Source organism: Artibeus jamaicensis, unplaced genomic scaffold, assembly GCF_021234435.1.
Source record: "Artibeus jamaicensis isolate MK-2021 breed Jamaican fruit bat unplaced genomic scaffold, CSHL_Jam_final contig_196, whole genome shotgun sequence".
NCBI classification, from domain to species: domain Eukaryota; kingdom Metazoa; phylum Chordata; class Mammalia; order Chiroptera; family Phyllostomidae; genus Artibeus; species Artibeus jamaicensis.
Genome location: NW_026521401.1, coordinates 2230868 through 2252375, shown reverse-complemented (window position 1 = coordinate 2252375; position 21508 = coordinate 2230868). Strand labels below are relative to the sequence as shown.

General features: G+C 46.4%; 1 protein-coding gene across 2 annotated transcripts; it reads right to left on the bottom strand.

Moving 5' to 3' along the window:
* Nucleotides 1-8509: 8509 nt before the first annotated feature.
* On the bottom strand, nt 8510-20104 carry IL10RA (interleukin 10 receptor subunit alpha). 2 transcript variants are annotated; one of them, XM_037147240.2, is made up of 7 exons: nt 19944-20104; nt 17860-17980; nt 17062-17246; nt 15982-16151; nt 15236-15383; nt 13643-13761; nt 8510-10542 (listed from the first exon to the last, which is right to left on the bottom strand). In XM_037147240.2, the coding sequence occupies exons 1-7, from the start codon at nt 20008-20010 to the stop codon at nt 9619-9621; spliced, it is 1734 nt and encodes a 577-aa protein (XP_037003135.2). In that variant the 5' UTR covers nt 20011-20104; the 3' UTR covers nt 8510-9618. The 2 variants fall into 2 exon arrangements, with proteins under 2 accessions (XP_037003135.2, XP_037003136.2); XM_037147241.2 differs by lacking the exons at nt 15236-15383; nt 15982-16151.
* Nucleotides 20105-21508: the final 1404 nt, after the last annotated feature.

Below are 21508 nucleotides of genomic sequence, written 5' to 3'. Positions count from 1 at the left end.
AGAAATGGACATCACATGGAGGGTTTTCAGTAGGGAGGGGGAGAAAAGAATGAGGGGGAATGTACAGGGAATAAGAAGCATAACTGGGAGGCATAAAATAAATGGGGATAGGTAAAAAATAGTATAGAAAACAGAATTCAAATAACATATGTACAACCCATGTACATGAACTAAAGGGGGGATGCTGGAGGGTTGGGGGGTGCAGGGTGGAGGGGGGATAAAGGGGGAAAATTGGGGAAACTGTAATAGTGTAATCAATAAAATATACTTTAAAAAAGAACTGAATCATTTAACACTTTGATCTTGCACTACCTAGCCTTCAGAACTGTGAGAAATAAGTGTGTGTTGTTTAAGTTTGTAAATATGGCAGCCCAAACTGATTAAGACAGCTTTCCACTCAGTTTCTGTGCTGTCAAAAACCAAAATTCGATGAGTAAATGTAAAGATCTAGACTTCTGGCCAAGATGGAGCTGTAGGTAGACACACTGTGCCTCCTCGTACAATCAAAAAGAGGGCAACAACAAATTTAAAAACAAAACAAAAAACCCCAGAACTGACAGAAAATTGAATTGTATGGAAGTCTGACAATCAAGGAGTTAAAGAAGAAACAGTCATCCAGACTGGCAGAAGGGGCAGGGACGACTCGTGGCAAGGTGGCAGCCGGGGGACTGGGTAGTCCCACATTTTTGTGCAGATAAACTGGGAGGAACAACTGGGGAGTGAGACAAAATATGCAACAAGGGCTCCAACCAGGGGGAAATAAAACCTCAAAGCCTCTGACTGAAAACACCTGTGGGGGTTGAGGCAGCAGTAGGAGAAACTCCCAGCCTCACAGGAGAGTTCGCTGGAGAGACACATAGGCTCCTACAATTTACACAAACCTGCTTACCCAGGACACTGCACCAGAAAGGCCCAATTTGCTTGTGGCTGGCAGGGCAAGTGACTAAAAACTGGCAGAGAGTGGAGCAAGTGACACTGTTCCCTCTCAGACCCCTGCCCCACATACAGGATCACAATGTACTGATGTAGGTTGCCCTGCTCTGGTGAACACCTAAGGCTCCACCCCTTACTATGTGACAGGTGTGCCGAAACCAAAAAAAATGGCCCAAATGAAAGAACAGATCAGAGCTACATAAAAAATATAACTAAGCAATGAAGAGATAGCCTACCTGTCACATGCACAGTTCAATACACTGGTAATCAGGATGCTCACAGAATTGGTTGAGTATGGTTGCAAGTCAGAAGAAAAAATGAAGGCTATGCTAAGCAAAATAAAGGAAAATTTACAGGGAACCAACAGTGACGGGAAGGAAACAGGGGCTCAAATCAATGGTGTGGACCAGAAGGAAGTAAGAAACATTCAACCATAACAGAACGAAGAAACAAGAATTCAAAATAATGAGGAGAAGCTTAGGAACCTCCAGGACACCTTTAAATGTTCCAACATCTGAATCATAGGGTTGTCAGAAGGAGAAGAGGAAGAGCAAGAAATTGAAAACTTATTTGAACAAATAATGGAGAACTTCCCCAATCTGACAAAGAAAATAGGCTTCCAGGAAGTTCAGGAAGCTCAGAGAGTCCCAAAGAAGTTGGACCCAAGGAGGAACACATGAAGGCACATCATAATCACATTACCCAAGATTAAAGATAAGGAGAAAATCTTAAAAGCAGCAAGAGAAAAGGAGACAGTTACCTCCAAAGGAGTACCCATAAGACTGTCAGCTGATTTCTCAAAAGAAATCTTGCAGGCCAAGAAGGGCCTGGAAATAAGTATTCCAAGTCATGAAAGGCAAGGACCTGCCTCCAAGATTACTCTATTCACCAAAGCTTTCATTTAGAATGGAAGGACAGACAAAGTGCTTCCCAGATAAGGTCAAGTTCAAGGAGTTCATTATCACCAAGCCCTTATTATATGAAATGTTAAAGGGACTTGTCTAAGAAGAAGAAGAAGATCAAAAATATGAACAGTATAATGATAACAAACTCACAGTTATTAACCACTGAACCTAAAAGAAAAACAAAAACAAACTAAGCAAACAGCTAGAGCAGGAACAGAATCACAGAAATGGAGATCACATGGAGGGTTATCATGGAGGTTGAATGGGAGGGGAAAAGAGGGGGAAAATGTACAGAGCATAAGTAGCATAAATGGTAGGTGGAAAACAGATGGGGGTGTTTAAGAATAATATATGAAATGAAAAGGCAAAGAACTCATATGCATGACCCATGGACATGAACTAAAGGTGGGGAATGTGGGTGGGCGGGGGTGTGCAGGGCAAAGGGGAACAAAGGGGGGGAAATGGAACAACTGTAATAGCATAATCAATAAAATATATTTAATTTAAAAAAGAAAATCTTAAATAAAAACACAAAAAATTGCCAACATACAAAAGTCCTGGACTGGATGGCTTCACAGGTGGATTTTACTAAACATTCAAAGAAAAGCTAACACATATCCTTCTCAATTTATTCTAAGAAATTCAAGAGAAGGGAAGACTCCTAATCTTATTTTATAAGGTCTACATTATCCTAATTCCAAAACCAGATAAAAAACATGACAAAGAAAATTATAGGCTAATATCCTTGATCAATGTAGATGCTAAAATTCTCAACAAAATATTAGCCAACTAGATCCAGCAATATATTAAAAAGGTCATAGACCATGATCAAACCCACACTTTATGGTCACGATATTTGACAAAGGAAGCAAGAACATACAATAAGGTAAAAATAGTCTATTCAATAAAAGGTGTTGAGAAAATTGGATAGATACATGCAAAAAAATGAAACTAGACTACCTTTTTACACCATACACAATAAATTCAAAATGAATTAAAAACATAAAGGTAACAGTCAAAGACAACACAGTATTCTAGAAGAAAATATAGGCAGAACAAAATCTAACTGGCTTTATTTAAGTGATTCATGAATCAGGCAGAATCCCACCTAGCAACTGATTTTTATGAAAGAAGGGGAGGGCAAGGGAGCTGTTAACAAAAGAAAAGAAAGGATTATATTTTAGACCAGAACATCCTCTTTCAGAGGAAAGAAAATGGCAAGGATTTTTATCATGCAGATTGCCTCTTCATTCCATAGGGGTTGGAGAGGGCCCGTGTGACAGATTACATTACTACTGTTGACCAGAGGATTTATTACTGTTTTGGGAAAGTTTGAAACAACAATTAGGTCTAGGCTTGGTATCACAGGCTTTTGCACAAGTGTGCCATTTGGGGCCTGTGATTTTCTCTTTAACACAGCCTCCTGCTTTCACCCCTTGTGTGAAATTTTAGTTTCTTTCATGGAATTTATCACTGATTGTAATAATATATTTGTTAGTCTGCTTATGAGCTCGATGTTTATCTTCATAACCAGAGGTGCCCTGTATGAATCTGTGCCTCTTTTGTTCACCACTCTGGACCCAGAGCTGTGCACCATGTCTGGCATATACTAGGTGGTTAATATGTTTCTTGATGAAATGCTGACTATGAGAAATACCTTCAACCAAGTCTCTCTGCATCTAACTTATGCCAAGTTTACCTTTAATTTTTTTTTTCATTTTTAGAGAGAGGGGAAAGGAGGGAGAGAGGGAGAGAAACATCATTGTGTGGTCGCATTTCATGTGCTCCCCGCTGGGGACATGGGACTGTAACCCAGGCATGTACCCTAACTGGGAATCGAACAGGTGATCCTGTGGTTCATAGGCTGGCCCACAATCCACTGAGACACACTAACCAAGGCCGAAGTTCATCTTTTTAAAACACTAATTTCACCTGACCCCACTCTTCTTGGTCAGTGTTTTTTGGGTCCCTCCACCCTTTTTGAATGTTTATGGGAGCCAGGTGAAGTAAAGACCAAGCTTTTAGTGAGGAAAGTTGCTGTGGGATTTTTAAAAAAACTCATTTAATTTTAAATTGTGGATATGTGTTAAAAGAAACCCAGACTCATGATCATGACAGGAAACAGATGAGTCATGCCTCCTACTACTCAGTGTCCTCTAGGTTGGGGCTTGATAAAATCAGCCCTAACTGCTTAAACTTGCCTCATTCAGTTACCAGGGTGTTGCCCTAGGCAGGCACGGCCCACAGGGCCCTTTTCTCTGTGGTTCACATGTGGGGCTCACAGAAATTCCACTGGCAGTGTAGCATGGGCTCCGTGATATGACCCACCATTCCCAGAGATTTCGTGTATTCTATGATAGTGTGTGCACTGGGGGTGGGTGAGGAGGGATAGAGATCTTTTGGGGAAGATAGGACAGACTCTGACTATAGCAATTTACAAAATTTGGAAAACACAGTTCAATAGAATTTCCTCTTCAGTCAACGTTGGTCCATTTCCTCTCTCTTTACTAAGAGGAAGTTCCGTTAGCTCATAAAAGCACAGAATCACACATTCCCCCCCCCCCACTGCCTGGAAAAGCCCCTGGAGGAGTTTACTCAGTTTAATAATCAATGGGGCCTTCTGTTGGGGACTTCAATCCAAATTCCTGAGAAGCCTAGAAGTATCTCACTGGCTGCTGTTTGGAAGAACTTGCTCAGTTTCTCTGGTCACCAGGGCTGTGCCAGGCAGTCTGAGAGCAGCTGGAAAGTGGAGGAGACCTGGCACAAACTACTCTCGTGCTGCCAGAGGGGAGCAGGCATGCCCTGCCGCCAGAGCTCATGGCTTTGGACACTCCTATCCTTCCAGCTGCACTGCTTTCCCTGAACTTGATGCCTCATTCTCAGTCTTTACACCTCAGCTAGCCTTCACCCAACCTATCTCACAGACTTTTTCCTTGGAGCTGAAGACATCTCCAACACTCATTTCCGGGAGAAAGTGATCCACACCTTTTACCAATTTGGCAAGGAGGTCTCTGGGGGCAAAAGTCTGAGTAGGTTCCAAATGGTGTGATATTAGTCAAGTTCTCTGAATGTGAGACGTCCCCACAACTTGTTACTTTCTTAGAGTGAAAGGGGGAGAGGCATCATTGGAGATGATTCAGGGGATGAGACAAGATGTCCTCAGTCACCTCCTCAAGGATCTAGGCTGGGACAAAGGGCAAAGTGTACCAGAGACTCAGGCCACCAGCCCTGGGTTTGCTCCACCCCCTGGGCTGAGCATGGGGAGAGATTCAAACCCACACACCTGTGGCTTTTCGTGGAAGGAGCAGGCTTTTTAGAAGAGAATGCAGACTTCCGCCAAGATGGAGGCATAGGTGGATGTGCCGTGCCTTCTCACACAACCAAGTTTAGAGACAACTAAATATTAGCAACAGAGAAAACACAGCCAGAACACGGAAAATTGAACTTTTCGGAAGTCCATTAACAACAAATTCTTCAGCCTGACCAGTAAGGGGTGAAACCAGCGGCTGGTGAAGCGGGGTTGCACAGGAAAACTCGGTCAGACAGACTCAGGCGCCTGGAATCCAGGCGCAGGGTTGGACCTAGTGAGCGACCGAGCGAGCGACCAGGTGAGCCACCGCGGGGGAGACAGCGGTCATACATTTGTGCGCGGGTAGACAGGCAAGGGAGTGGGCAGTTGGACCGGGGCCCGCCGGGTCCCCGCTGCTGGCGGCAGTGGAGGGCACCGCCATTTCCCTGCTCTGACCCCACCTCCACATACAGCATCATAACCCAGCGACTCTGAGTGGCCCTGCTCAGATGAACCACGTAAGGCGCTGCTCCTCACCCAGCTGTCTGAAACAGCAGACGGGGTCGCCATTTCCCCGCTCTGACCACGCCCCCACATACAGCGTCACAACCCAGCGACCTGGGAGTCCAAGGCGCTGCTTCTCACATTTAAAGGGCGCGAACAGACCAAAAATGTCGCAAGAAGATCTCAAAGCACCAGCGCCCATAGATCTAAGCGATGAAGAAATAGCAATACTCTCAGACGCACAGTTTAAAACACTGGTGATCAGGATCCTCACAGAACTGCTTGATTATAGCCACAAATTAGACAAATATATGAAGGCGAAACTAATTGAAATGAATGGAATTGCACAGGACACCAATAGCAATGAAAAGGAAACTGGGACTCAAATCAATGGAGTGGACCAGAAGAAAGCAAATAATGGCCAAACAGAAAAGAGTCAAGAAGCAAGAATTCAAAGAAATGAGGAGAGTCTTAGGAACCTCCAGGACATCTTTAAACGCTCCAACATCCAAATTATAGAGGTACCAGAAGGGGGAAAGGCACAGCCACCAGTGGAAAACTAATTTGAACAAATAATAAAGGAGAATTTCCCCAATCTGGCAAACACAATAGACTTCCAGAAAATCCAGGAAGCTCAGAGAGTCCCAAAGAAGTTGGACCCAAGAAGGAACACACCAAGGCACATCATAATTACATTAGCCAAGATTAAAATGAAGGAGAGAATCCTAGAAGCAGCAAGAGCTAAGGGGACAGTCACCTACAAAGGAGTCCCCATCAGACTGTCAGCAGATTTCTCAAAAGAGACCTTACAGGCAAGAAGGGGCTGGAAAGAGGTATTCCAAGTCATGAAATCCAAAGACCTACAACCAAGATTGCTCTATCCAGCAAAACTTTCATTTAGAATGGAAGGACAGATAAAGTGCTTCTCAGATAAGATCAAATTCAAGGAGTTCATCATCACCAAGCCCTTATTATATGAAATGTTAAAGGGATTTATCTAAGAAAAAGAAGTTAAAGAAACATGAACAGTGAAAGGACAACAAACTCACAGTTATTAACAACCATACCTAAAACAAAAGCAAACTAAGAGGACAGCTAGATCAGGAGCAAAACCATAGAAATGAAGATCACATGGAGGGTTAGCAACAGGGGAGTGGGAGAAGGAGAAGGGGGGGAGAAGGTACAGAAAATAAGTAGCATAGACAGTAGGTAGAAAATAAATGGGGGGGGCAAGAATAGCATGGGAAATATAGAATCTAAAGGACTTGAGACACATGGTCATAAACTAAAGGGGGGGTAATGGTGGGGATGGGGGGTAGGGTAGAGGGGAATGAAAGGGGGAATAGAACAACTGTAACAGAATAATCAATAAAAAAAATTTAAAAAAAAGAATGCAGATCACTCCCACTTAGAAGAAACAGCCATAGATGTACCTCCAGGTCCATGGGAGCAGGTAGCAGGGCTCCAGGGAGGTCTGGTTTGCTGTCTTCCTGGAAGGGAAGGGCTTCCAGGGTCTCCTTTCCAAGTAGTCAGAATTTACACCCCAAATACTGTTAAACTTTCTACTTTTTTCTTTCCATTTTATGAAAGAACCCCCTGTATACTTTCATTTGCATGCATTTTCATAATCTCTTTCATTACCTTACATGCTTTTTACATTCCATTCCATTATTATACATGCTTTCACTACATATATTTTCATTATCTTTCATTTTCACTGGTTTCCAAGAAAACTTGTCCATTTTCTTTTCAGTTTAAAAGTGAATGAGAGCTACTTATGCACAGACTACCATGTGCCTGGCACACTGTGAAACCCTTTACATGTGATCTCATTTAAACTGAATGACATCCCCATGAGGAATTATTATTCCCAGTTAATAGATGATGAAACTGGAATTTAAAAAGGATCAGTAATGTGCCCAAGGTCATAGACAATAAATGTTGGCATTAGGACTTTGTACCTGAGTCTGTCTGACTTGAGCCTGAGTCCTCAGTTCTTAGGGTGACATCACACATTTTATTCATTATCATATCCAATTATCAACAACTTTATTCCTCCACCAGGTACTATGTCATCCGAAATCAGACTGATTTCACATGATTCCTTGGGTCCTAACAATCTATTGGCATTAAAAATGCATTGCTCATTTACAGAGTTTTGTGTTCAAGGCATATTCACATCCACTTTGTCAGGGGAACCTCACACCCCTAGGGATGAAACTCAGGGGAACCTCACACCCCTAGGGATGAAACAAGTCAGGTGTTGCTCTCCGGTTTTACAGATGAGTAAACAGATGAGGACAAGTGACTTTCCCAAGGTCTCACAACTAGAAGCAGTGGAGTCTGAACTGGAACTTCCGGGCTCTTGAACTACCCAGAATTCTTGCACTGTACTATGCTGCCTCTCAATAAATAAAATTAAATAAATAAATAACCCTTCCAAGGGAACCCTGAGGAATCTTCCCTCAAGCCTAAGTTTCTAGAGGGAGTTGTACCAGGCTGGCATCTAGAGCTTGCTGGCAGAGTGGAGGGGTTCTGGCTGGACTCCCTGGGCCAGAACATCTATTCTCAGAATGGCAAAGAGAAATGCAGGGCCATGGGAAGGCTTAGGAGGGCATTCCCCAGGCCTGTCATGCCTCTCAGTTCCTTGTCCATGGATTGTAAACTAGCTTTAAATTCATATTCCCAACTGACTGCTGGAAAGCTGGGCCCATACCTGCCCCTTGTGGGGTTCAGTGTCTAGAGCTTTTTCAGCGTGATGCCATGGACTCTGCTCCACCTGTTAGCCCCAGCATGTAAAGGAAGCTGGCTCTGTGCAGACATGGGTTCTGCAGTGTATTTCTTCCCAGCCCAGGTCAGACACCGGTGGAAGCTTCACTAATATCCAGCATGGAGAGAACTTTATTTCACAGATGGGTTACTGAAGCTCTCTGAGAAGTGGATGGTCCAAGGTCACACAGCTGAGCACTGAGAGAGCAGGATCACAGCCCAGTGCCCTGTCCCAGAGGCCTGAGGCTGGATGTCAGGAGCAAACACAACTTCAGGTCCTGACCCTGACCCTGAGGCATACACGGTTGTGCCCAGGGGCTACCTAAAGGGCTGAATTCTGACCAACACAAACACACGATATTTCTGGCACTGTTGGCAAATGATGGGGCAGCAGGATGGGGACAATGAGTGGTGTGGCCGCTGCAAGCCCCTCAGGGTGCTGCTGCTGTGTTGGCTGGAAAGAGGGACATGTCTGCGTGGACACAAGACAGACCCAGGGGGACATGAGACAGACCCAGGGGAATGGGTTCTGAGCCAGAAGCCCCCTTTTGGGTCTCAGATCCTTTTATTTTCACCTGTGGCTCCATTATGATAGCTAACTGACTGGCTGGCTGACCAGTGCAGAATCACCACAAGATCTTCCATGACAAGCTTCCTGCTTTGATGGCCTTCTAGTGAGGGAGTTTCTCCACAGGACCCATTCCAGGCTGGTCAGCTGATCCTTCCAGGGATCAAACCTGGTCATTGCTCCTTCCTTCTCTTCCTAGAAATGACCCCTGCTCTGAGGCCCTGAAGACTGCATCCTCCCAGTCTCCATCTCACTGGAGGACCTGATACATGATTGACGTAAGGGGAAAGACCTGGGTCTGAGCTGGCTTCCCCCAGAGGCTTCACCACAACTCCAGAAGCCCCATGATTCCACTGAGCAAATACTCCTCATTATATAGGAAGAGTCCTGAGGAGAGAGGTCTCTGACTTGGCCTTCTCAGCTCTGCTGGAGTCAGCAGGGTCCTGTCTATAGAACAGGCCACCCACATACTCTGTGCTGGTCAGCTAGATGGCCTCCTCCTGCCTGGGACCTCAGCCAGCCCTGCTGGGCCCCACTGGGCTTACAGAAAGGTGCCCAGATTGGCATCATGTTTCACTTCTGACCCCTGGGGCCCTTCCTCCTAGTCCATGAAGAACATGGCAGAAATTAAAGCAGCCCCTTAGCCTGAGTCACTCATTGGAATGCAGAGTGGCAATCAGTGGCATGGTGACCAGGTCTGAGTCAACGCTACCCAGAAGACTGCCTGGTGCTCCCACACAGTCCAGAGGGGCAAGACCATGGGCAAAGCTCCAATTAGATGTTCCTAGGTCACCACAGCTGGTCAAGCCCAAGAGTGACCACTCCTCAGTTGGGTGGTTCCACTGTCCAGTTGGGGCCTGTGAGGGAACGAGAGTCACTTCTGGGGGATCCTGTTTCAAATAGCCCTTGGCCATGACTGGTGGAGGCCAGGCTTCCTCGGCATCCAGGCACATCCTGACTGGGGGGTCAAAGCCATCTGTTGAGGACTCTTCTTCCAGGCAGCCTTCCTTTGCTGCCTTCTCCTCTGTGCCTCTGGTCTGTTTTAGGTAGCCCTGAAATGCCACCACAGCTGGGTCTTCTTCCTTAGTCACCTCAGGCCCCAGAGGACTGACCTGGCCTGAGGCTGAGCCTTCTTGTACATCCCCAGGCTGCCCTTCAGAGTTTTGTACAAGGCCAATGCCGCTGTCATCCTGGCCCTGGCTATTACTCCTCACCTGCTGCTCCCAGCTGCGCACCATGCTCAGACTCAGGTTGGGCTCCTGCAAGCAGATCCCACTATCTGTGCTATTGCTGCTGCCACCACTGCAGCTATTCTCCAGCTCCAAGGAGGCTCCCTTTCCCAGAGTTCTCTTGGCCACAGGGTGAGGGGCAGGGAGAAGGAATTGGGGCTCTTCAGTCTGCAAGGATGGCTTGGAACTGCCAAAGCCACTGTCTGTGCTGCCATGCAGCTCTGAGTTCCTTAGCTCTAGGGACACCTTGGAGAAGGCCTCCTCATCGATGGGATGGATGGTGTCTTGGGTCTCTGGACTGGGCAGCTGACCGATAAGGTTGAAGGAACCGGGCTTCTCAAAGACCTGGAGAGGAGAGGGCAGAGTGGGTAAGGCAGAGGGTTACCTGTAGGAACCCACCCCAGTGTTGCCAGGGGGAGGCCATTGGTCAGTCCAATGTGGGGCCCTCCAGGAGATAGTGCTCCCAAGGAAGGGGACTATAGAGCCTGGAGGACACTGCTATTTGTTCCTTTCATTGTGTTTCAGAATTTTTCCTTCAAATGAAACTCAGTTCAGCTCAGAACTAGATACAGAAGAAGCCTGCATTCTTGGAGCCCAGATGGAATGACAAGAGGATTGGGAGTGGTGAGCCTTCTCAATGACTGTGCTTTCAAACCTGAAAGCAGACTGGACCCACCTTCATCTAAAAGTAGATTTCAAACACTTTTGACTATGACCCCAAATAAAAAATGTGTTACATAATAATCTGTATGTAAGTAATCCATAAATATATAACATATATAAATAACTAAAACCAGTTTCACGAAATACTTACTGCTACCTGCGTACTGGGATCTATAGTATTGTATTGTGTTGTATTGTATTGTATTCTCCATCCTATTCACTTCTGTTTTTAAAATGCATGATGTAAAACACCAAATTCATTTCTTCCTTCTCTGAGTTGTGACTTGCACAAACATAGGGTGGCTATTGTGTGGGAAGAAACATAGAACTAGCAGCTGAGGACGATGTTAATTGCTGAGGACTCCAGGGCCCTTAATGTGAGCTCTTTCACCCCAGTCACAGTAGTGTTCTTTCTGCCCAGGAACACATCAGTGTGGTGCTATCTCGGGGCCTTTGCACATGCTACTCTTTCTGGTTGGAATACTCTTCTCTTAGTACTTTCTATGGTTGTGTCTTTCAGGTCTCAGCTTGAATATCACCTCCTCAGAGGGGCCCTCCTGATCACCCAGACACTCTTGCCACATTGACCTAGTTTACTTCTACCCAGAACTTAGTTTCTCAAATTATGTTTAAAATTTTTTTCATCCAGCTCACAGTCCACCAACACGCACATACACACAAGTATTCCCTACCCCCAAAAGGATACCAAACTCCTGATAGGTAGCCACTATCTAGTCTTGTTTGCCACTTTGTTCCCAGAGCTTAAACTGAGCTTTGTAGTAGGTATTCATAAAGTTTGTTGATTGATTTACTGACTCACTATTGCACATCTGCCCTCATTCCTTTTGTATGTGATGCCTAATGCAACTCTTGGTGGTTGAATTCCTATTAACATTACATAGATGGTAATTAAAAATGTGTATTCTGAAGCCAGACTTCATGGGTTCAGATCCCAGGACAGCCTCTTAACAGCTGTGTCACTTGGGCCAAATTAATTTTCCCTCTCTGTGCTTTAGTCCCTCACCTGTAAAATGGAAATAATGACAGTACTTGCTTCCTCATGTTGCAGTCAATGCATGTAACATGCTTAGAATAATGCTTGGTATATAAAAAGCACTCAATAAATACTTGGTAAATTTAATTTTATTCTCCAATAATTCTCTAAGGAAGCACTATTATCTCTACTTCCTAGAGGAGAAAATTAAACTTCAGAGAAGTTAAGTGATTTGCCCAAAGTCACATAGCAGTAAAGCACAAACCTGGAATTTATATGCAACTGTCCTGATCTGAAATGTCCACTTGTCCAATAATACCTTGGTATATTGTTGACAGATCAGATCACAACTGAGTGAGAACAAGCTAAGGAATGTGAAAGTGCTCTGTTCACTACAAGTTATTCACCCAGTTAGTAACGACCATGGTCATTTGATGTAGGAATTGTGCTGTATTTGTCTTGAGGAGGAAGAAATTCCCAAGGACAATTTAATTCTGTGATCCAAATACACAGAAGGAACAAGAAAGCAGAAGTTGCCTGTCATCTCTTTTGGCATTTTTGGCTGCACCACATTTGCACTCTTCCTAGATGTTTTCCTGGTGCCTAACAATACACATTCAGTGTACCAGGGCCTTCCTCCTGTACCCTTCTGCTCTCTAGTTATTCATCCTGAAAGCCTGCCCTCTGGTGCACTCTTCTCCATATCAGCCCATCCCAGCCTGGGCCCTGCACATAGAATATGCTAGAAGCACTTGTCAAACAGGCTGATGCACACCTTTGTGGACCATGAATCTTCCTGAAGCACAGAAAAAGGACACACTTCAGCTGGACATGGAGAAGCACTTTGTAAGTCCCGAAGGCTGTGGGAGCTTCCTGGCCTCAGTCTCCTTGTCATCTCTCTCTACCAAGGGCCCTGCAGCTAGGAACACAGTTCTTTTTTGCCTGGACAAAGACCCTAATTACACCAGGCAGTTCCACCCCTCTTCTCTTCCTGCCTCTCCACTTCCTGGAGTTCTTATTCAAAATAATTTTAGAGGTTATTTGTCTCTGTCCTTGTTTTTCCCAAAGACCTTGGCATCCCTCTGGACTGTCCCTTTCCAGCCATGAGCTGGTTGTGGGGGATCTGGCAGGTAACCTGAATCCCAGGCCAGAGAGAGGCTGAGGTTTGGAAATGCTGCTTAGTGCTGGAAGTTCAGTTTTGGAGGCTGGCTGACTCTAAGTGCAGCATATATAGCACTGTGTAGGACAGGAGACACTTGGGGATGGCTCAGATACCCCAGCCTTCTTCATGAACCCCTCCTCTGCAGCATCCAACCTCTACAGCATCGAACCACTCTGAACACAGCCCAAGGGCCAGCACTTTCAGCCCTTTGTCCTTCCTCTTCCAGAGCATTCTTCCAGCCCCTAGAAGTGGGAAAGACTGGGCTCCATCCTGACTGTCCCTGCCATATGACCCTGTGCCTGTAACAATCTTTCTATGCAGCAGTTTCCTCATATATAAAATGAGATAGTAATGCACAGGGGCTGATCCATGGCCAATTATTAGTTAAATAGTAAAAAAATGACATGTAGGGGATTGGGACTACTCAGTACATATGTTATCTGGGCCACTAGAAGGCAACATTCTCAGCATTGGGCTTTGCAGTCAAGTTCTCTCTTTCTCCTGATGATGCTTGATAAAGCTGTTTCCTGATAACATCCAGGCTGAGGGAAGGGACAGTCTAGAATTGAGCACCTTCTGAAGTCTTGCTGGGGCTGGGAAGGACAGGGCAGTGCCCTAAGACTTACCAGGACAGCAGGCAGTGTTCCCCTGCGCCTCACATACAGCTGGAGGGATAGGAGGGCCAGGACTCCACAGAGCAGCAGGACAAAGGTGAAGAAGATGCTGAGATTGGTCACGGTGAAATCTGTAGGCCCAGAGAGAGCATTTGTGGTCAGGTACTGTGGACCATGGAGGGTTAGTCCTCAGGGATCCCACAGCCACTCTCAGAAGCTACTCAGTGAATGGTCCAGGAGATCCCCACCACCCCAGGCTACCTCTATACCACAACTCTGGACATGTCTGGGTTCTTTGGAATTCCTACCTGGCCTCCCAACCTTGGCCCTGAATGATTTTCTCACTAGATACAGTGGCTCTGCTGCAGGCTCTCTGCACTCACCCCATTGAACACAGAGCAGTGAGTCAGGATGGTATAGCAGGTAAGAACAGAGGGTTTAGCAGCCAGACCTGGGTGCAAATCCCAGCCCCACCACTTACTAACTGTGAGGCTGTGAACAGATTACTCAGCTTCTCTGAGCCTCAGTTCCCTCATCTATAAAATGGGAAAAATAATGGTACTCACTACATAAGATGGTTGTAAAGTAGATAGCATTTACCATCTACCAAGTCCTTTATTTAAGTTATCTGATCATTATAACAACCTTAGGAGAGAAATACTATTTTCACCCTTATTTTTATAGATTAGGATCCCAAGGTGCAGAGAGGTTAAGTAACTTGCCCAAGGCCATATGCTTCATAAGTGGGAAAGCAGGGATTTGAACCCAGACCTCTACACAAAGCTATTTCTTACACCAGTGAGTGAATATAGAAAAAGCTCTTAAGGCTGCCTGACAAACAGATGGTGCCTTACTCTGCTTACATAGAAGAGAGGTTTAAATGACAATGAGTTGATGAGTGCCCTCAATGAAATGCAGTGTACTGTAAAAAGGTAAGTGCTCACTTTGGCCTTTGCTGAATTCCGAGCACACTGGACTGGGCAACCTCAGTGCACTGACTGTTGGCATAATTCACTGTGCACTTGACATGTGCTCTCCTGAGTTGCTAATTACAGCTTCCACTGGGCATGCCCTGTCCCCAAGTAAGATCCTCAGAGCAGAACCATGGTCTTCACATCCTAAATCCTTTCCTCCCTCCCCTTCCCTGTGCAGGCTGAGAAACTGGCATAGTATTTATTGACTTTAGCAGCTGTGTTGAGGAGTCAGCTAAGTTTTGTTTCCTCTGAGGTGTAGAGAAGTAGGGAAGGCCCTTTGTGCCTTCAAATCTAAAAGAGGCCAGCAGGGGATTGGAATAAACAGGAACTACCCCTGCTGACTGGGGGTGGCCTGTGGGTTTCTGGGAGGCATAGCTGTGCTCAAGTGGAAGTATTGCAGGATCAGGAGACCTGGCTCTGCCCTAAGATGCACCTAACATGTACTAAGTTTCAGTTTCCCCATTTCTAAAATGGGAACAATAGGAGATCTCTCACGCGGCTCTGTGAGGATGGAGATGGAGAACTGTCTGGGGCCTGCCTAGCGCAGCGCCTGACATCAGCAACATTTTGGATTGTGCAAGGCCCTTTCTGCCCCACCACGTGGTCTGAATTGCAGCCCTGACTGACTCACACTGCCGGGAGACCACAATGCACGCCTCCTTGGACCATATCCCTTTGTTCGTGCGGGCGCTCACAGACGGTTTCACCTGAACACAGAACTCTCCCACCTCGCCAGGGGTTGGGAAGCTGAAGTTTTCATGTTTTACCTTCTTTGTGAGCTGAAATTAAAACAACAGCAATAAACAAAATGCCCTTGTTTCATGACATATGGAGCCTGAGAGCTGGAGGGGCTGTTAGAGCTGATCTAGGTCAATCTCCTTCAGCATTCTTTTTTTAAGATAACGAACCCTGCATTATCAACACAGCCCAAGGTCTCTGTGATCACCATAGTTCATTTTGTATTAAAAGAGAAAATGAAGTGTTTTACTGATGCTGAGGACCCTCCCAGAAGGGGCTGGAATCTGCTATGGTGGAAGGGAAAGAGGTTGAATTTCGCAGATTCCAGAGACCTCCCACTTATGGGGTGTCTGTCTTTGGGCAATCACACAGCTCTCTGGAGCCTCATTTCCCCATTTATACAATGGGATAAAATACCCACTTTCAAGAGGATAGGAGACAGTAGTGACAAATGTCTCCTGTGGTGCCTGACACTTAGTAGGTGGTATTTTCCCTGCTACCTGGCAAGAGCACCCATTTGAGGTCTGAAGTCATCTCAATTCCTTTCCCTGCCCCTATGCCCATATGACCTTCCTCTGCCAGCATGAGAGAGGAGAGGGTTGGTAGATCCCAATACCTATGGCCTTGGGAATCCCATACCTTATTGTGTCCTGGCACCTTGCGAATTGCAATCTCATACTCGCGGAAGTGTGGGAAGATGCTTTCATATGTGTCACCTTCAGGGGCCATCTTGGGCCTGGGTGGTTGGATCTGTCCAAGGATGAGGCCACTGTGCGCCTCTAGCTTCACACTGCCAACTGTCAGATTCACTGCACAGGGAGGCAAACCATGAGGCCTGCAGGTCAGGGGAGGACCTGGATCCCCCACTCATGCCTGGCCTCTAGGATCAAGCTTTATGTACCCTAAAATAGGTTTTCCAAACTAGCAGACCATTAGGACTTCCTAGGGAACACATTAAAAATACAGATATGCTGGGCCCACTCAAGACAGTGAATCTGAACTTTTGAAGCAGGGCCATGGAAATATCCAGTATTGTAAACATACTCCCCAGGTAATGTTTCCACCTCTAGTTGAGAACTGGCCCTCAGACAGGCATTTGAGGGCGACTGACCTAGACCATCCTAGACCATCAGTTCTGACTCTGAATTCTACAGTACAGGCTTGTCACATGGACAGAGCTCTGTGGATCCCAATCTGCAGAATAGAAGAGCCCCACTGAGGCTGAGACTTATCCTTTTCTTCTATCTCTGTAAAGAGAGACTCCTACCTTTTCCTCAGTAGTATCTCCCCACTTCAAAACCTCAAACCCTGGCCCTCGAGGGTCCATCCTTAATGGGGTGGGGTGGTGGGGGTATCTTCTCCAATTCTGCTTGCTGTTTGCTTCCCTGTGTTGAGTACTTCATGAATTTGCTTCCTCTCCAGAACTCTCTAAATACATAGTTCTGACCCTTGTGGCTCAGCTGCCCCAACTCACCCCAAGACTTCTCTTCTGTAGGATAAGCAACTTCAGTTCCCTTTTAAATCTTGAACAACTTGACTATTTTCATCTAAACCTTCTCCAAAATCCTGATTCAGGTTTGTTTGAGCAACTAGGTCCCTGGTCAAGAAGCCAGGCTAACATAGTGAGCTATGGGAACATGGAGAACAGTTCTGGACTAAAGCTTCTGGTTGGAAAGGACTCCAAAAGTCATGTTCTAGGCTCAGGAGAGAAAAAAGCACCTTCATCCATGGAGAAGCGGGTCCTGGTGATAGTCCAGTTGGAGTGCTTTCTTCCATCCACTGCCCGGACTTTGGCTCGGTAGCCATTGTTGTGGTACAGGTCTAGGGTCACCATAGTGAGATCACAGGACAGCACCAGGGTCTGGCTACAGCTGGAGATGGACTTCCAGGGCTCCATTCCATACCTGGGGAAAAAGCAGGGTAGGCATCGGTTCACACTTTCATTCAAACCTATCTCCTTTAAGAGGGAAGCTAGAGGCCAGGAAAGAGGGTTGCCATGATGGTACAGCCCTCGGGGTATTTCCTCTAGTTCAGGGCATCTCATTGCAAGGGAATCCCCTTTGGTTCTGGGACCCTATACCAACTCCTCTGTGGTCTAAAAGACTCTTAGACTGAAATACGAATAGTTCAAACCAACTCCTTCAAAAAGACTGGCTACTCACTGCAACACAGCCTAATCTGTCCCTTCTCCCAACTACATTTGCAATCACTAGAGTTTCTTTGTTTTCTAACTACATTATGGGTACTTTTCCTGTTTTTCCAATAAGATAGAAAAACCTTGATGGTAAAGGCAATATTGTGGCTTTTTCACTCCAGCACATATGAGACTCAATCAGTATCTGTCAACTGATGGATACATGCCAGGATACACCAGGCATGATGGATACATGATGGATACATGATGGATACACCAGGGTCCTTCCTGGTGTACTTCAGTAACAAGGCAGGTATCTTTCTGTGTCAGGGCAGTAGAAGAGGATGGACTCACCTACTCCCTTCTTCTTCCCTTTTCCTTACCTCAGGAGCTCCACTTCATAGTAGGTACTTTCGGATTGATTCTGGATGGGCACCCAGTGGAGGATGTGATGGAAAAACTCTGCTTCAAACCACACAGATGGAGGGCTGGGTAATTCTGTCCCTGGGAAGAAGAGTGTCAGTATCAGAGCTAGCAGAGCCCACCCCGAGGGATGTAAATGGTGATGGCGATGGCGGCAAGCATTTTAACAGCTCTCATTTATTGAGTACTTTATTATGAGCTGAGTGGTCTGCTAATACTCTACACATATGGTCTCATTTAATTATCACAACAGCCCTGCAAGGTAGGCATTTATTACCCTAACTTTACTGAGAAGAAATGAAGGCTCACAGAGGCTAAGTGATTTGCTCAAGGCAATGGGGCTAGTAGAGGGGAAGAAGAGTAGGGCCTTGAATGCAAATGTGTTTGATTCCAGAAAAGATGTGTCCTTGAATCAGTGTCCTGTGCAGTTTGTGATCAGAAACAAAAGTGGTCTGGCTCTGCCACCTGTCCCTGCTCCAGCCCCATCCCAAGGCCTGCCCTCAATCCTTACACCTGGTTCCTATCCTGGCTCCAGCCCAAGGCCTTCTCTTTGGAGTTCTTTGGGCACACAGATACACTGCTTGTTGGCAGCTGACTGTTTCTCTTCATAGGTCTGCTGCACAACCCCAAGTTGAGGGCTTGCCCCATTCCCCAGCTTCTAAAAGGGCTTTACCCCTGGTCAGATGTCCAGTCTTGAGCTGGGTTAGAACAGACAGAATGTAGCAGCTCTTTCCACAAAGAGTGAACATCCTTGGCTCCCTGGTGAGATACTAAATACTAGTTCCCGTCTTTCTCTCCTTCCCTCCCAACACATATCATTCACTTTGGGAAATGACAACTTCAGGAGTCTCAAACTAGCACTTGCCAGTGTGACTTGGGCAAACTATTTAACCTCACTGAACCTTTTTTTCTCATTTGTAAGAATAAAACAAATACACCTATGTTAAGAGTTTTGCCTATCAAGAGCAATGAAATAAGTCAAGGCGATATCCACACCCATTTCCTCTTCTCTCCTTGATCCCTCAATGTCTCTTGTCTGTTATCAGCTCTCTAAGGCTCCCCTTGTTCCCTAACCTCTCATCATCTCTCTAAAAATGTTTCTTTTTTCTGACTGTCATATTCATTTAGAAAGTATGCCTGTCTCTTGCTCTGTTTCTTATATTGTCTTTGATCTTCAAGTCTGTGCCTTAGTTTCTAAACATTAGATGGAAAGTGAAAAATGCAGCAGGTCTTTGTGGTGTTTGGGCTGCACATCCCCCACTCAACTCTTGATCATGTGAATGGGTTTTACTTTGTATTTTGACATGTAGAAGCGATTACAGTCCCTACTCTCCCTGCTTTTGTTCTTGGTTTCTCCACCTCCCTGCCCTTTCATTCTCTCTACAGGGTTTGCTCTTCTCAGTTACAGAAACTTTCTGGCACAGCTGGCTGAGTTAGGAGACTGAGGTAAGGGGTAGAACCAGGCAGGAAGGAGGCAGATGGCAGTGGGAGTGCCTTAGGGGATAAAGAAGGAGCGGGGATGATCATATGGGGATGATAGGTGTAGTGGAGGAAAACAGCTGGGGTGGGAGAGAGATGGACAGGGCAGATACAGGTTAATTGGAGGTCTAAGGGAAGGGAGGGTCAGATGGGGGATCAAAGTAATTCCCGAGAGGAATAGCAGGCCGATCATTTGAAGTAGAACAACAAAAAAGCCAGAGATAAATTTATGACTCCTCAGAGGCAGCGGACGAGGAGTTAGGGAAGAAAGTAATTTAACTTCTCTATCCACCCCACCCCCGCTGTTCCCCACACACACCCTCCAAGGAATCTCAGAATGTACCGCTTCCCCAAAGGGTGAGCCTGAGACCCAGGTCTGCCAGAATGAGAGAGATTGCGAGAAGGTAACGGATGCCCCTTTCTCCAGAGGGCCAGCCAGACGGGGTCTCCGTGGGGCGCAGAAATTTCTTGTAAAAGTGACGACAATGGGAGTGAGGTCTGGTCATCACACAACCCAGCAGGACGGGCGCAGCTTGGGCAGGGCGGGGCCGAACCTCCTCCTTACCTTGAGCTCCGGAGCCGAGGCGCAGGCTGAGCAGCGCGGCCTGCAACACTAGTAGGCGCAGCAGCATCCTGGGCGCCCTGCATCCTCTGGGGCCTGGGCCACGCCAACGCCGGGGCTGCGAGCCTCCAGTGGCAGCTCTGCCGGGCAGAGACTGAAAACTCCGGCCAGCAGCCCCACCCACGGCCCGTGTAGTTTGACGTCAACGGGGCGGGGCCTCGAGGCAGCTGAGTCCCCGAGCCAGTGCACAGCCTCCAGCCTCCCCGGTTGGCTTGGGGGATGCAGTAGCACTGCTAGTGCACTACCTTCCCGGGCGGGGGCGGGACTGCGGCCGGACTCTCCAACTGGCCCTATCCGCTGGGCTGGGTGCGATCCTGTAAAAGCAGTCTGGGTAGCCCAGTAGGGTGTGCGTGCGCGCCTGAGTGTGTGTTGGGGTGTAGATGGGTGGGGACAGCCTTGCCCCTTTGAAAGCAGGAGATGGGGTGAGGTTGTTAAGAGCTAATTTCACCAGATGAGTAGGGTGGGGATTGGAGCGGTGTCCCAGGTTCTCAGGGACATGTTCGAGGACTCACGTATATGAGTCCTGGTGTTGTCCTAGTACCTCGGTGTAGAGCGACATTAAAGTGGGCAGCCCTCTACCTGACTTAATATTTTTTTGGAGGGGTGCTTATGATGTCTCCTAGATGCTTTTGGTTTCTCTTGCTTACCTGAACTCTCCTGTATAGAGCTATCTTTTTCTGCTGGATAATAGCATCGCTTATATCTCTGTGTCGCTCGACTCATCTGAAACTTCAGGTGCACCAAAGATGTGAAGGAATGGGAGACAAACATTGTCCCTTCCACTTTTGTCGAATGGTGACATATGCTTCAGACCATGTTTGCATATTGGGGTGGAGGTATTCCATCCTGCGTCTGGTCCGAGGGTCCACTTTGGGACTAGAAAGACTGCATTTATTGATGATGGTCATGAAGGCCAGTGATGCCCCAGCTACATGGAGAGTGAACAGCATATGGTCCATCAGGCCAACCCCCCTAAGCAGACAGCTCTTATTGCCAGGCCATCACATCATCTTGGAGGAAGAGCCCAGGGTTTTTAATGTGTGAGAATGTTTTTGCACCCTTTGTTGCTCAACTGAGAGATTAAGGGTGGCCAACTGCTCAGAAGTACCCAGGCATGACCCACAGGGTGTGGCTGCTTTCTGGAATGACTTTCTAGTTCCCCATGACTTTTTGTACACTGTGCTATTTCTTTCTGAACTTACCTTTACTTCTAGTTTTTTTGTTGAGCTATGAGTTTAAAAGTCTTAACTCATCATTTTGAAAAAAGGTCAGGATTCTTAACTCATTCAGACGACAAATATTATGGCACACTTATTATGAGCTGTACTTTGTACTGTGGCTGGGATAAAGTGGTGATCAAAGCAAGGTCCCTTCTACCAAGAAATTAACAAGTTTGCTAAAGACAGAAAGTAAACATAGATTTTAATGTGTTGAGTGGTCTGGGAAGGGAAGTACAGGCTAATGTGGGTGGAGGATAGAGAAGGCTTCCTGGAGGAGGTGACATACAA

Bases quoted from the DNA above. Each gene is read 5' to 3' on its own strand.
- IL10RA (XM_037147240.2), bottom strand. From the start codon at position 20,010: ATGCTGCTGCGCCTACTAGTGTTGCAGGCCGCGCTGCTCAGCCTGCGC. The intron at 17,981-19,943 runs GTAAGGAGGAGG...TCTTCTTCCCAG, and splicing joins CCTCGGCTCCGGAGCTCAAG to GGACAGAATTACCCAGCCCT. The intron at 17,247-17,859 runs GTAAGGAAAAGG...CTTTTTCCCCAG, and splicing joins TATGAAGTGGAGCTCCTGAG to GTATGGAATGGAGCCCTGGA.